We start from the raw sequence: 12,776 nt of genomic DNA, 5'->3' as shown, positions 1-12,776 counted from the left end.
TTAAAAAATATTACCTATGGAGCTAAAGAATAACTCCCTAACTATGAATAAGGTTTAAGTTATTGGGTCCAAGGGCAAAGATAATTTTTCTGCTGGAGTATAAATGATGTATTTATTACTCAAATTAGTAGAGGCTTGTACACTAGAATTCAATAGTAAACACACATAAAAAGAAATGTCATGGATCAGTGCTAAAAAAAAGTGCCTCCTGAGTTTCAAACAGCTCTATTGTTTTTTGTCTCAGTGATTCATCTAGGTGGACAGAATAAATACCAAATGATTTGAAGTTAATAAAGAAGACCTAATATTTAAGTCTTTAAATACAAATCTTAAAAGAGTAAGTAAATAATGAATACAACTAAAGATGCTTAATAATTATGCAAAACAAACCAAAAAGGATATAATTTAAGTTAAAGAGCATTAAGAAGAAAAAGAATCACTTCACAAACTATAATGCTCATGATGAAATGTAAAAAAGAAGTAGAGGAAAGATGATAGTTACAAGTTTGGTATTTGTTCCTTAAAAGTACTAAGACATTTTTACTTCTATTTTACCTAATAAGTTTTGAAAGCTACAGTCAAATTGCAGCTTTTGGAATAATGGAACAAAAACACTGATAGTCCAATAATATTCTGAGAAAAGTTAATATAGTTTTCTAAAGTATCTATGTTATTTCTTGGGAATACTTGAACACTAAGAAAAATCCTATTCTTAAAAAAGAAATATATGCATTTAGACTATGCACTCTGCATGTTGTTATTGCCCTCTCAGTATACTTCTCTACACACTGTGATATCCTATTTATAGGGACTCAACCTCTGCCTGCTTTAGATTACAATTAGTGATACTTTTGAAGACCATTTGATATTCTTTTACAGAGATTTTTGAACAGCTTCCTCAAAGGACTAATCACTAGTTTAGACGCATAACAAGACTAATTCTATTGTATCCAAAGCTGCTATAATAACTTTATGACTGGTTTCCTTCATTTATCTTTCTAAAATATTCTCCGACTTAGTACTTTTCCTACTTTCTCAAATGTCCAAGCCCAAATGAAGTTAAAGGGAAAGGAATCAAAATGAACAACTGACCAATGTTTTCTTTATGCAATTCAGATACCTGTGTATTATGCTCAAACTTCAATTATTTAGGAACTAGCTATTCATTTTGCGGATTACACAGACTCCTTTTTGATTTTCTTGTTCATATTTAGGACATTTTCTTTTCAAAAATGATCCCACCAGAGAAGAGGAAAAACAGAAGTAACTGATCCTATAAAGACTACCATTTGTTATTAGCTCAAGTTTAACAGGCAAGCCATTTGATCAATAAAAACTATTTATTATTATTATTATGGATAATTTTAACCAGAGGTTTAAACTGGTGACACCTGGACAGGTTGAGACCTAAAGATACTTTCTGTTTAGCTTGTGCAATGTTAGAAATGCAAATGTAATCCAACATTTAAAAATCAAATGTCATATGAAAAGCTAGATTTTCAGCTTCCTCCCTCCACCAAATAAAAGATTTGGCAGTATTTGGCCAAACTGCCATACAGGAACAACTGGCTAGAGAAGAGTAGTGGCTTTCCCCTTTCAATGAGACAAAGGATCTTCTATTTGCCACAGTTCCTACCATTCACTGTTGTCACTAACACCAATGGCCAAATATCATTCACCATTTGTCACCAAGGTTTACCTTTTTTATTTTTTAATTATTGAGAATATTTCTTTAGACCCATGACCACCAAAGGTGGGAAAAAATGAAAAAAAGGAGAAAAGGGCCACATGTTTCTAAACACATGAAAGTAAAAAACAATAATACATGTTCAACATTCAAATAAAAGATGTCTCTGTCAAAAGACTACAACTTAAAATGCCATGGAAAACAAGCCACAGAAAGAGCTTATTTGTGTTACGTGTCAGGAACATAATGGAATGAGTGTTTGGTCCACACAGTAATACATATAAGATGATAAAGAAATGAATGATATTTTGTGACACAAAAGTATTGTAAAGCCTTAATATCACTGTTTTTATGTCCATTTAATTAACAACCATATATGAAAATTGTTGACATGCCATTTGTTGCTAGGTTCTAAAAATGTTTTACAGAGAAAATAAACTGCTGTTTACAAGAATTTATTCAATTTCTATAATGAGATTATCTACAATTGCTCTGAACTTTATTTTTCTAAAGCCAGATTTTATTAAAGGGTTTTAAAATTCTTCCAAGTAAATCTAATATCTAGATAAAATAATACTATATAGACAATGTTAATCTTTTAAAGCTACTCCTGGTATTAATATAAAGTTATAAACATGAAGCTATTTTAACATTATTTTTAAAATGTTCATAGCAAGAAAGCTTAACCCACACAAAAGGGTTGTGTTTTTGTTTCCAGTACTGGTTAACATGCGCAACCCTTCAAAAACTAGTTCCATTTAGTAAATTAGACCATTTTGTATTTTTGAAACACTGTAATTTAATAGTGGCTAATTATTAATCTTATATGCCACTTATGAATTCTTTGTTCATCAGTTTTCAAGTATTTTTGTTTTGTACTATAGTAAAGATGATTTTTTATTTTCCCCCAGAGATAAAGCAAGTTTTCAGTTTTGATTACCATTCTCATTGCTATAGTTCATCAGCATGCCACAAAAGACAGTCAAGAGCTTCTCATTGGCGGGATCTGTTATACTGCACAGTGACCTTAAATGGTCAATTACAATCTGTGCACCACCTGCTTGGTCAACTGCACTTCTGCCCTCATCTGTAAAACAAAGAGTTAAATTAAAAATAAAAGAAAAAATAAGTGTACCTTACAATTTCAAATACAAAACATAACAGTGTTATTCCTTATTTAGTAAGTAGAAAATAAACCTAAGCAGGGCATTAAAAGTCTCTTTGGAAAAACAAAACAAAACAAAACAAACATGGAAATGGGGGTGGGATGGGGAAAAGAGACAATCATTTTTTAAGTGAAAAAAGATTATTCTCATTGGCATTGTATGGGAGCTTAAAGAACTTCTCTGTGTCCTAGGAGTTTATGTTGTGAATTTTTTTTTTACCCCCTCTAATAAACGACAATTCTGTATAAAAGAAAAATAGGAACTAAGTGATATTCTCTAAGTTTTTTTCCCTTGGCTTGAAAACCACTAAACATACCTATCAGTGATTTTCAAAGTCATCTATTATCAAAGAAAAGTGTGGGACACAGTATAATCCTAGGTCACAATATGTAATTCCTAAATATTAGTACTAGGGTCTTTTTAATGGCATTTTTGATAGTCTAGAAGCATGTTCCCCACTTTCCTTCTTAATTTGTGTTTTTCCTTATTCCCTCTATTCCAGAGCACCAATATACTTCAACATTACAACCATGATCAAATGATGGTCAAACATACCTTCCATTATGTGTACATCTACACTGCACAGAACTGATGTCATTTAACTGCTGGAACATATGAACAGCTTTAGTGTACTTTCTAACCTTTGAACATAGGAGTAGAAAGAAAGGAAGGAAGGAAATAGAAAGGAAGAACATGTCTTTCTAAATCTAACTTCCTTATATAAAACATGATAGTCTCTATAACAGTGCTGTCCAATAGAAATATACAGCCATAACTGTGAGCCACGTGTGTTATTTATTTATTTACTCATTCATTCACTCATTTGACAAGTCAAGTATACCAGTGTGAGTGCAGAAGGAAGAAATAAATCTGTAACTGGTTGTGATCAATTACTTGTAAACACCACTACACTTGGACCTGCCCCACATGTATAATTTTAATTTAAATAGTGCCACATTGAAAAAGTAAAAAGAAACGAGTGAAAATTAATTTTAGTAATATTTATTCAATCCATCTAAAATAACATCCAACAGGCAATCAATATACAAATTGTTAATGAAATATTTTTATATTCTCTTCCTCATAATAAACCTTCAAAATCCACTTTTTCTTTGTATTTTACCCTCATATTACATCTCCATTCAGACTAGTCACTTTTTAAAAAAATTTTTTTTTGGCAGCTGGCTGGTAACAGACTATTCACGTTTCAATTGCTCAATGACCAAGTTTGGCTAGTGTGGCTGCTATACCGGACAGTTCAGTTATAAAAATATAACAAAAGTATATAAAAATATAACAAAATAAACAAAATATTTGAAAAAGGATTTTTTATAAAAAAGTAAAAGAAATGGCTCACAAAAGAGTTACTGCCATGAATTTAGTAAATAAAATATTTTCATTTTCTTAATAAAAGGACTGAAACTAAGGTCATATCTTTATAACTTGCTGAATCATATTAGACAATGAAACTTAATATACATCATTTCTTGATATATACACATATACATTTATACCCATATAACTTACATGGCAGGGCCTTAGAAGTACTAGCTCCATAATTTTGAAAATTTTACAGAAATCCATATTAAAATCAAAGAAAACAGTTTTGTCCACTTAGTTTTATTGTACTGTAGTCCCCCCTTATCTGGTCCAAAAAACTAGGTGAGTATGGTATTACAAGAAGATATTTTGAGAGAGTGAGAGACACCACATTCACATAACTTTCATATTTTTAATATATGTGTAATATATTTTAATACATTTTTATAATTGTTTTATTATTGTTAATCTCTTATTAAACCTAATGTATAAATTATACTTTATTGTAGGTATGTAGGTATAGGAAAAAATAGTATATGTAGGTTCAGTACTATGTGTGGTACCATCTATGGTTTTAGGCATCCACTGGGGGTCTTGAAACACATCCTCCATAAATTGGGGTAGGAGAGGCTACGGTATTGTTACATAGATCCAGAACAGGACCCTATGCTAATCAGCTAATAAGATCACAGAAAATTCTTACACTGCCAAGGTAACTAGTCAGATAAACCAGCTGAGAATGTTCGTCAAATCTCATTTAGAAATCTAATTTCTAAGGTTTTATTTTCCAATAACTTAAATGTAAATTATCTAAGTTATTGGGCAACTTATATGTGGATGATATCTCAGAAAACTGAACATTAGGATTACAAATCTAAATGTTCAGACATTCAATAATGTGAATGATCAATATAGCCCCTCCCTTAATTGCAAAGCTCAAATAGTATTCAATTCTAATTGCTGAGTAAATATGGGCTTTTAAAAAATAAATTGTGCATGCTTAGGTCTTAAAGAAATCTTACAGAACAGCTAAATAAACCTTAATTTTATGTACTAGTAAACTAAGAAAATATGTGGAGCCTATTTGCAGTGAATTTTAAACGCTAAGCATGCTTCCTATCAACACAAAGCTATGAAATGTTCAAAAATTCAATAATTCAATAGGTTAAATACAAATTTATTCAACAAATTTGTTCAATGAAGTTAATAAACACAAATTATTTGTCTGTTTCAGGACCACAATGCTGTTTTTCTCTTCCTTTCCTTCCTTCTCCTTCCATCCTCTTCCTCCCTCCCTCTCATTTGAATTGCCTATTCAAATGAGCTTTTTGCTCATGTGTTATTGAGAGATGGTTGCAGAGCATAAATTCAATATCTTTACTAGAAATTACATTATTGTCAAATTTGAGAAGAAACGTAAATCAAAGCACATATTACAATAATAGTTATCTGAATTCAAAAATACCAACCACCACTGTAGAAACTTTTTTTTTTTTAACAAATAAGCCAGGAAAATAAGGTAAAAGAGAATTTTATTAAAATATTTAATAGAATCCAAGGGAACAAATGATAATGCTGTTTGTTTACTATGACAGAATAAGTCTTTAAAGGAGTTTACAAATCATTTAAAATATATTAGAACAGCTGTCATTGCACAAGTTCATTTAAATTGGTTTTCCATAGCCAAGGTAGCTCTATAGCTGTATGTTATGCTATTAAAATGAGTAGTACTGTCCACTTAAAAATAATTCCCAAAGATTCCTTATCCTAAACTTTTATATCCCTGAGCATAGGCTCACTTTCAACTCTTCTCATAATAAGTAACATAATTTGTGAAACATGCTGAGCTGTCACTCTAAAAATATAATTTACACCTGAATTTTCCATAATTAAGAGGCATCCAACCACTGGAGAAAGTGCAGCCCACCAATGCTTTAAGTCCTGCTACATTCTTTAATGATGATCTGTCACACAAACTAGTTTCCAGCACAAGTATGATCTTTCTTCACACTATGTAATAGTAAGGCTTTAAATCCAAATAGATACTGGACTTCCATTAACTTTCTGTATGCAAAAGAAAAGAGCAAAAAAACTTGTGTATCACGGTTAATGTCTCACAAATGAGAAAAAAAAAATGTTACCAAGGTGGTATTCTATTATCAGGTATGAATTATACACTAAGGTTGAAAAAAAGATCTAAAAAGAAACCCTGCACATAAATTTTGTGGCAAGTGTTACAGTGCATCCTAATTTCAAATTTTATGTTTCCCCAAATAGGCTATTGGTCCTTGCGGATAGCGAATGCCACATATACTATATAAGAGGCCACTCAATATTTTTTTGAAAAATGAGGACTTTGGCTAGCTTTGGTAAATTACCATTCACCTTGAGGATGAGTGTATGAGTGTGTGTGTGAAAGAGTCTGTCTGTCTTCCACTTTCTAGATAATGACAAATGAGTTTCCAAAGCCACTTGTATACTCGCTCCAGCAATGTGTGAGAGTTCCTGTTGCTGCACCACTTCACTACTACTTGGTATCAGATTTTTTTTTTGTCTTTTGTCTTTTTCCGTGTCCGGCAACGGATCGCAACCCTCAGTGTTGCCCCCGTACCGGACCGGGGACCGGCAATGGGATTGCAACCCTCAGCGTTGCCCCCGCGCCTCGCTCAGCCAGTGAGCGGGAACCGGTCTGTATGTGGGATCCGAACCCTCGGGCGGGAGCGCCGCCACGCTTCCCAAGCGGCGCACTTACCCAGTGCGCCACCGGGCCGGCCCTTGGTATCAGATTTTTAAAATCTAGGCAATCTGATGTATGAGGCTGAACCTATTTCACAATATACAAGAGCAGATGTTGGCTGACGGTCCAGTTTTCTGTATATTCAATAAGGCAGTTAATGTCAAGAGTACACTATATGTGAAAAAACACAATAGTTCAAGTTGAGAAGAGAAGAAGGGGAAGAGAGATAAATGTATAGATATACAGGTATTAGAATTTAAAAGAAAAGAAAATGGAAAAGATGACAAGTAGCTAGTGGAAACTGGCTATCAAGCATATGTAACAGTATGATTAGATAGAAACAATTCTGGAACTTTTTTTTAATATCCATGCTTATAGAATACACTTATAATAACATCACCAAATACACTTTTTATGATTTCTATCATCACCAGCTTATTGAGGAGGAAAACTGGAGAGACAGCCTGGTGCTAGAGGAAGTACTTTGGCATTCGAACTGGATTTAAAAAATCTTAGCCCTACCACTTCCCAGCTGTGTGAACTTGGACAATTAGTGATTTAAAGTCTCTACATTTCCATTTCATTAGTTATAAAATGAGAACAATAATCCTCTATCTCTTTGAGGTACAGTAAAAATTAAATAAATGAGATAAAACACATGAAAGCCCTTAATGCAGTCAGCATCTGGCATGTAGTAACAACTCAATTACAAGTTCCCTTTCCCTTCTCATTCTAAAGAAACGTCACTTTTACTTTATTTGACTATCCACAAGATGAAAAGAGGTCCCAGAAGAAAAGTTTGCGAAGTAAAAGAATTCCATAATCTGCAATAACCAGTTTTATCTAAGATTAATTTTTAAAATATTAATTTATTTTTAAAATTTAAAATCTATAATGTTCATGCTACCTTCCACTTTTATGATTTAAAACATTGCCTTTTTCTTATTTCTTCTCAGAAATTCTTGTACCAAATTCAAATAATAACTTATTCCTACATACATATTTGATATTAGTTTTCCTCCCACCCTATAATTATTTGTATAATAGCAGGATCTTACTTCTTTATGCGCCCACCTTCTCAAATGACTTATTTCCTATAAGAAGTTATAATCCTTTGTGACATTAGGAATGGTTACTGTGGTGACGATTATGATGCAGCACCACAGAAAATTATGAGTACATGAGAGAAACAGCAAGAGCTGATCATACTCAGCAACAGCTTTCATCTAAATTTTGTTAAAAATTAATATTGAGAATAAGAGAAGGTATGTGTGTAGAGATACTGTTGATTAAATTATTTTTTAAGAAGTTTTAATAAATAAAAAGATTTTTTTTTAAATATTCTGAAGCGTCATGGGTTTGTCCACTACCTCACTGTCTTCTATAAGAGCATTCTGCACATAATGCTCGGCAAGTGTTAGTTAACGATGTTGACTATGCACAGGCTGCACATATGAACTAGAGTAAATGCTAGGTGTTTGACATAATTAAAGATGGCATGCAGCATAAAGCTACATACATACATACAGCTTTTAAAGGTTACTGACAGCCGAAATGAAAGGTAAGGCCCTGAGATAATAATACTTTTTTATAGTAATTTTTATTGTAATTGTACTTTAGCAACAGTAACAGCAGTATTACTGGATTAAAAAGATAAATTATAAACCATATACTTTGCTTAAAGAAATTATGATGGTTAATTATCAGCATTCTGAATTGGAACTTAGGAAGTCTGAATTCTAATTCAATGTTCTCTCATTAAACACTTTTAAAAAATGTATGCTGACTTTGCCATTTAATTCAGCAAGATAATCTCGCTTTCTTAGCAAGAATTCAGAAGCTGTTTTTGAAAAGTTCTTTGATACCTTTCCCAAAAAATCTTTTTTAGCACATCTATGAAGTTAACAAATATTTAGACCAATCTATATCATACAATAGCTGTCTAAAGTGCACACTAAACAGAGAATTTGACTGACAAAATCTATTTCACATGTAATTGCTTCAGAACTTAAAGTGGCACAGCATAATAACAACTTTCATATCCATATTAAAACTCACAGAGAGTCACAATTTTCTAAATTCCTAGGAAATGTGCTTTAAATGACAACATTTAGAAGTACAGCAAAGAATGAACAAATTATATAATCTCTTCTTTAACTTTGTAAAATTATAGGCCTGTAAGCCTGAATAAGCCTAACTGTACTATACAACCTTTTCACACATTCCTGTCATATTACCCATGATGGACCTGTCCATATATTCAAAAGTTTCTAAAGCTCCCTCCCTTTTCCAACTACTGCATTAACAGAAACCATTCTTAGTTCACAGAGAAAGCAGAAGACATCGGGTACAGTCTTCCCCACTTTTTCACCATCTCCACTATCATACATAGGATTATATGCATTTTTCCCAATCACTTTTTAAGTACCTCATAATGTAATGCAAGTTAAGTTATAGCAATTAAGAGTAAGGAAAAAAGTAAAAAGGTTTATTTTCAACAGAAGGTAAGATTTTAAGTAAAAAAAAGTTGCAGACATGTCATAAGCTAAGGTCTCTGAGAAAATGAATGAAATGAACACTTGATGAAATTCTAGGACTTGTTCTGGCTGTAAGAGAAAATTGAAATCTTTGTTACCAAAAATTTGAAATGTTAACTTAAGAATTTTCAATAAGGTAAGGTAAGAAGTTTTTAATACTAGAAAAATTGTAGGTTGGCTAGTTAGCTCAGTTGATTAGAGTGTAGTGTTCTTACACCAAGATCAAGGGAGGCAAAAAACATAACAAAAATTTTTTTAAAAGACAGAAGAACTGTAATATCACTGAGGTAATGACTTACCATAAAAATAACTATAATAAGGTTTATAAAATTTTGGTTTTTATAAGTTTGACCATAAGAAAACTTTTTAACCTCTGTTGACATCAGTTTCCTAATCTGAAACAGGCGGAAGCAGGAGCTGATGACTGCTGAGCTTCTTTTTAGCTCTGACACTCTCTTGCTCATTTCTATCTCTATTGTGTACACAGGAAGTACTTAATATACTACATGTTGCTTTTTTAAGTGGAAAAAAACCCCTTGAATCATGCTGTTTTAACTTTCCAATCATTATAATTCAGGTACTTTATTTTTGCCAAGTAATTATCACTAGAAACTATAAAGATCAGTGGCAAATTAATCAGAAATTCTTTTTTCAAGGTAAGTTGGAAAGCTGAGTTCTGAAAATACTGATTTAAAAACAATACACAAATTAGGCTAATTTTATTTTATTTTATTTTGTCAATATACAATGTGGTTGATTATTGTGGCCCATTACTGAAACCTCCCTCCCTCCTCTCTTTTCCCCCTCCCTCCCAACAACCTCATATCTGTTCACTTGTATCAACTTAAAGGAATTGTAATTGTTGTCTTAAACCTCCCTCCCTCCTCTCTTTTCCCCCTCCCTCCCAACAACCTCATATCTGTTCACTTGTTGTATCAACTTAAAGGAATTGTAATTGTTGTCTTCCCCCCCCCCCATTTATTTGTGTATTTATTTATTTTTAGCTCCCACAAATAAGTGAGAACATGTGATATTTCTCTTTCTGTGCCTGATTCGTTTCACTTAATGTAATTCTCTCCAGGTTCATCCACGTTGTTGCAACTGGCAGTATTTCATTCTTTTTTTATAGCAGAGTAGTATTCCATTGTGTAGATATACCACAGTTTCTGTATCCACTCATATGATGATGGACATTTGGGCTGGTTCCAACTCTTAGCTATTGTAAATAGTGCTGCAATGAGCACTGGAGAACAGGTATACCATTGACTTGATGACTTCCACTCTTCTGGGTATATTCCCAGCAGTGGGATAGCTGGGTAATATGGTAGATCTAACTGCAATTGTTTGAGGAACCTCCATACCATTTTCCATAGACGCTGCACCATTTTGCAGTCCCACCAACAATGTATGAGTTTCTTTTTCTACACAACCTCATGAGCATTTATCATTGATTCACAGTCTTTTGGATATTAGCCATCCTAACTGGGGTGAGATGGTATTTCAGTGTGGTTTTCATTTGCATTGCCCAAATGCTGAGTGATGTTGAGCATTTTTTTAATGTGTCTGTGGCCATCTGTATATCTTCCTTTGAGAAATGCCTATTTAGCTCTTTTGCCCATTTTTTAATTGGGTTACTTGTTTTTCTCTTGTAAAGTTGTTTCACTTCTTTGTATATTCTGGATATTAATCTTTTGTCAGATGTATATTTTGAAAATATTTTCTCCCACTGTTAGTTGTCTTTTAACTAAATTAATTGTTTCTTTTGCTGTGCAGAAGCTTTTAAATTTGATATAATCCCATTTGTTTATTTTTCCTTTGGTTGCCTGTGCTTTGGGGGTTGTAGTCATGAAGTCAGTGCCCAGTCCAACTTCATGAAGTGTTTCTCCTTTGTTTTCTTTAAGAAGTTTTATTGTTTCAGGGTCTATATTTAATTCTTTAATCCATTTTGAGTTGATTATAGTATATGGTGAGAGGTATGGGTCTAGTTTCATTCTCCTGCACATGCATACAAGGTATCCCAGCACCATTTGCTGAAGAGGCAGTCTCTTCTCCAGTGTTTCAATTTCATTAAGTTCTGCTCTGATCTTAATGATTTCTTTCCATCTGCTAACTTTGGGTTTGGATTGTTCTTGTTTTTCTAGTTCTTTAAGGTGAAGTATTAGGTCGTTCATTTGCCATCTTTCCATTCTTCTGAAGTAAGCATTTAATGTGATATATTTCCCCCTTAGTATTGCTTTTGCAGTATCCCACAGGTTTTGGTATGAAGTATCATTGTTTTCATTAGTTTCAATAAATTTTTTGATTTCCTGTTTGATTTCTTCTTGGAACCACATGTCATTAAGTAGAATGCTGTTAAATTTCCATGTTTGTATAGTTTCCATAATTTCATTTGTTATTGGTTTCTAATTTTAATCCATTGTGGTCTGAAAAAATACATGGGATAATTCCAATTTTCTTGAGCTTGTTGAGACTTGATTTGTGACTTAACATGTGATCTATCCTGGAGAATGAACCATGTGCTGATGAGAAGAATGAATATTCTGAGGTTGTTGGATGGAATGTTCTGTAGATATCTGCCAAGTCCAATTGGTCTAGAGTCTAGAGTATTGTTTAGATCTTGTGTTTCTCTGCTGATTCTTTGCCTAGATAATCTGTCCAATATTGATAGTGGGGTGTTCAGGTCCCCTGCTATTATGGTATTAGTGTCTATTTCCTTCTTTAGAAATAATAGAGTTTGCTTTATAAATCTGGCTGCTCCGACATTGGGTGCATATATATTTATGATTGTTATGTCTTCTTGATGGATCAATCCTTTTATCATTATGTAGTGTCCCTCATTATCTTTTTTTATGGTATGTAGTTTAAAGTCTATTTTTTCAAATAGAAGAATAGCTACTGCAGCTCATTTTTCATTTCTGCTTGCATGGAAGATCTTTTTCCATCCTTTCACTTTTAGTCTATGTAAGTCTTTATAGGTGAGGTGGGCAGCATATAGTTGGGTCCTTTTTAATCCAGTCAGGCAGTCTATGTCTTATGATTGAGGAATTTAATCCTTTTACATTATGAGTTGTTATTGAAAAGTGTTGATTTACTCCTAGCATTTTAATGATTTTTGTTTGGATGTCATGTCTTTTGTTCCTTTCTTTCTGACTTACTGTTTGACTTCTGTATTTGTTGGTTTCTTGGGTTGTAGGTTAACTTTTTTTTTCTCTTTCTTGTTGCCATTTTTATTTTACTAGTTGGTTTTGATTTTTCTTGAGTTTTTATGGCAGTGGTAGTTATTTTTAGGGAACCAAACCCAGTACTCCCTTGAGAATTTCTTGTAGGGG

At 32.8% G+C, this 12,776-nt stretch overlaps 1 protein-coding gene across 5 annotated transcripts in view; it reads right to left on the bottom strand.

Moving 5' to 3' along the window:
* RAP1GDS1 (RAP1, GTP-GDP dissociation stimulator 1) overlaps positions 1-12,776 on the bottom strand; it is a 138,514-nt gene that overhangs the window by 49,631 nt on the left and 76,107 nt on the right. For 3 of the 5 annotated variants that reach the window (XM_008571378.1, XM_008571380.1, XM_008571379.1), the window contains exon 5: positions 2,628-2,774. The exons of the other annotated variants lie outside the window; for them this stretch is intronic. In XM_008571378.1, the coding sequence (XP_008569600.1) occupies positions 2,628-2,774 (147 nt within the window). The remainder of the gene's footprint in view (positions 1-2,627; positions 2,775-12,776) is intronic. 5 annotated transcript variants of the gene reach the window in all.

Source organism: Galeopterus variegatus, unplaced genomic scaffold, assembly GCF_000696425.1.
Source record: "Galeopterus variegatus unplaced genomic scaffold, G_variegatus-3.0.2 Scaffold686, whole genome shotgun sequence".
NCBI classification, from domain to species: domain Eukaryota; kingdom Metazoa; phylum Chordata; class Mammalia; order Dermoptera; family Cynocephalidae; genus Galeopterus; species Galeopterus variegatus.
The sequence above is the reverse complement of the archived record's forward strand: the minus strand, read 5'-3'. Positions and strand labels throughout refer to the sequence as shown.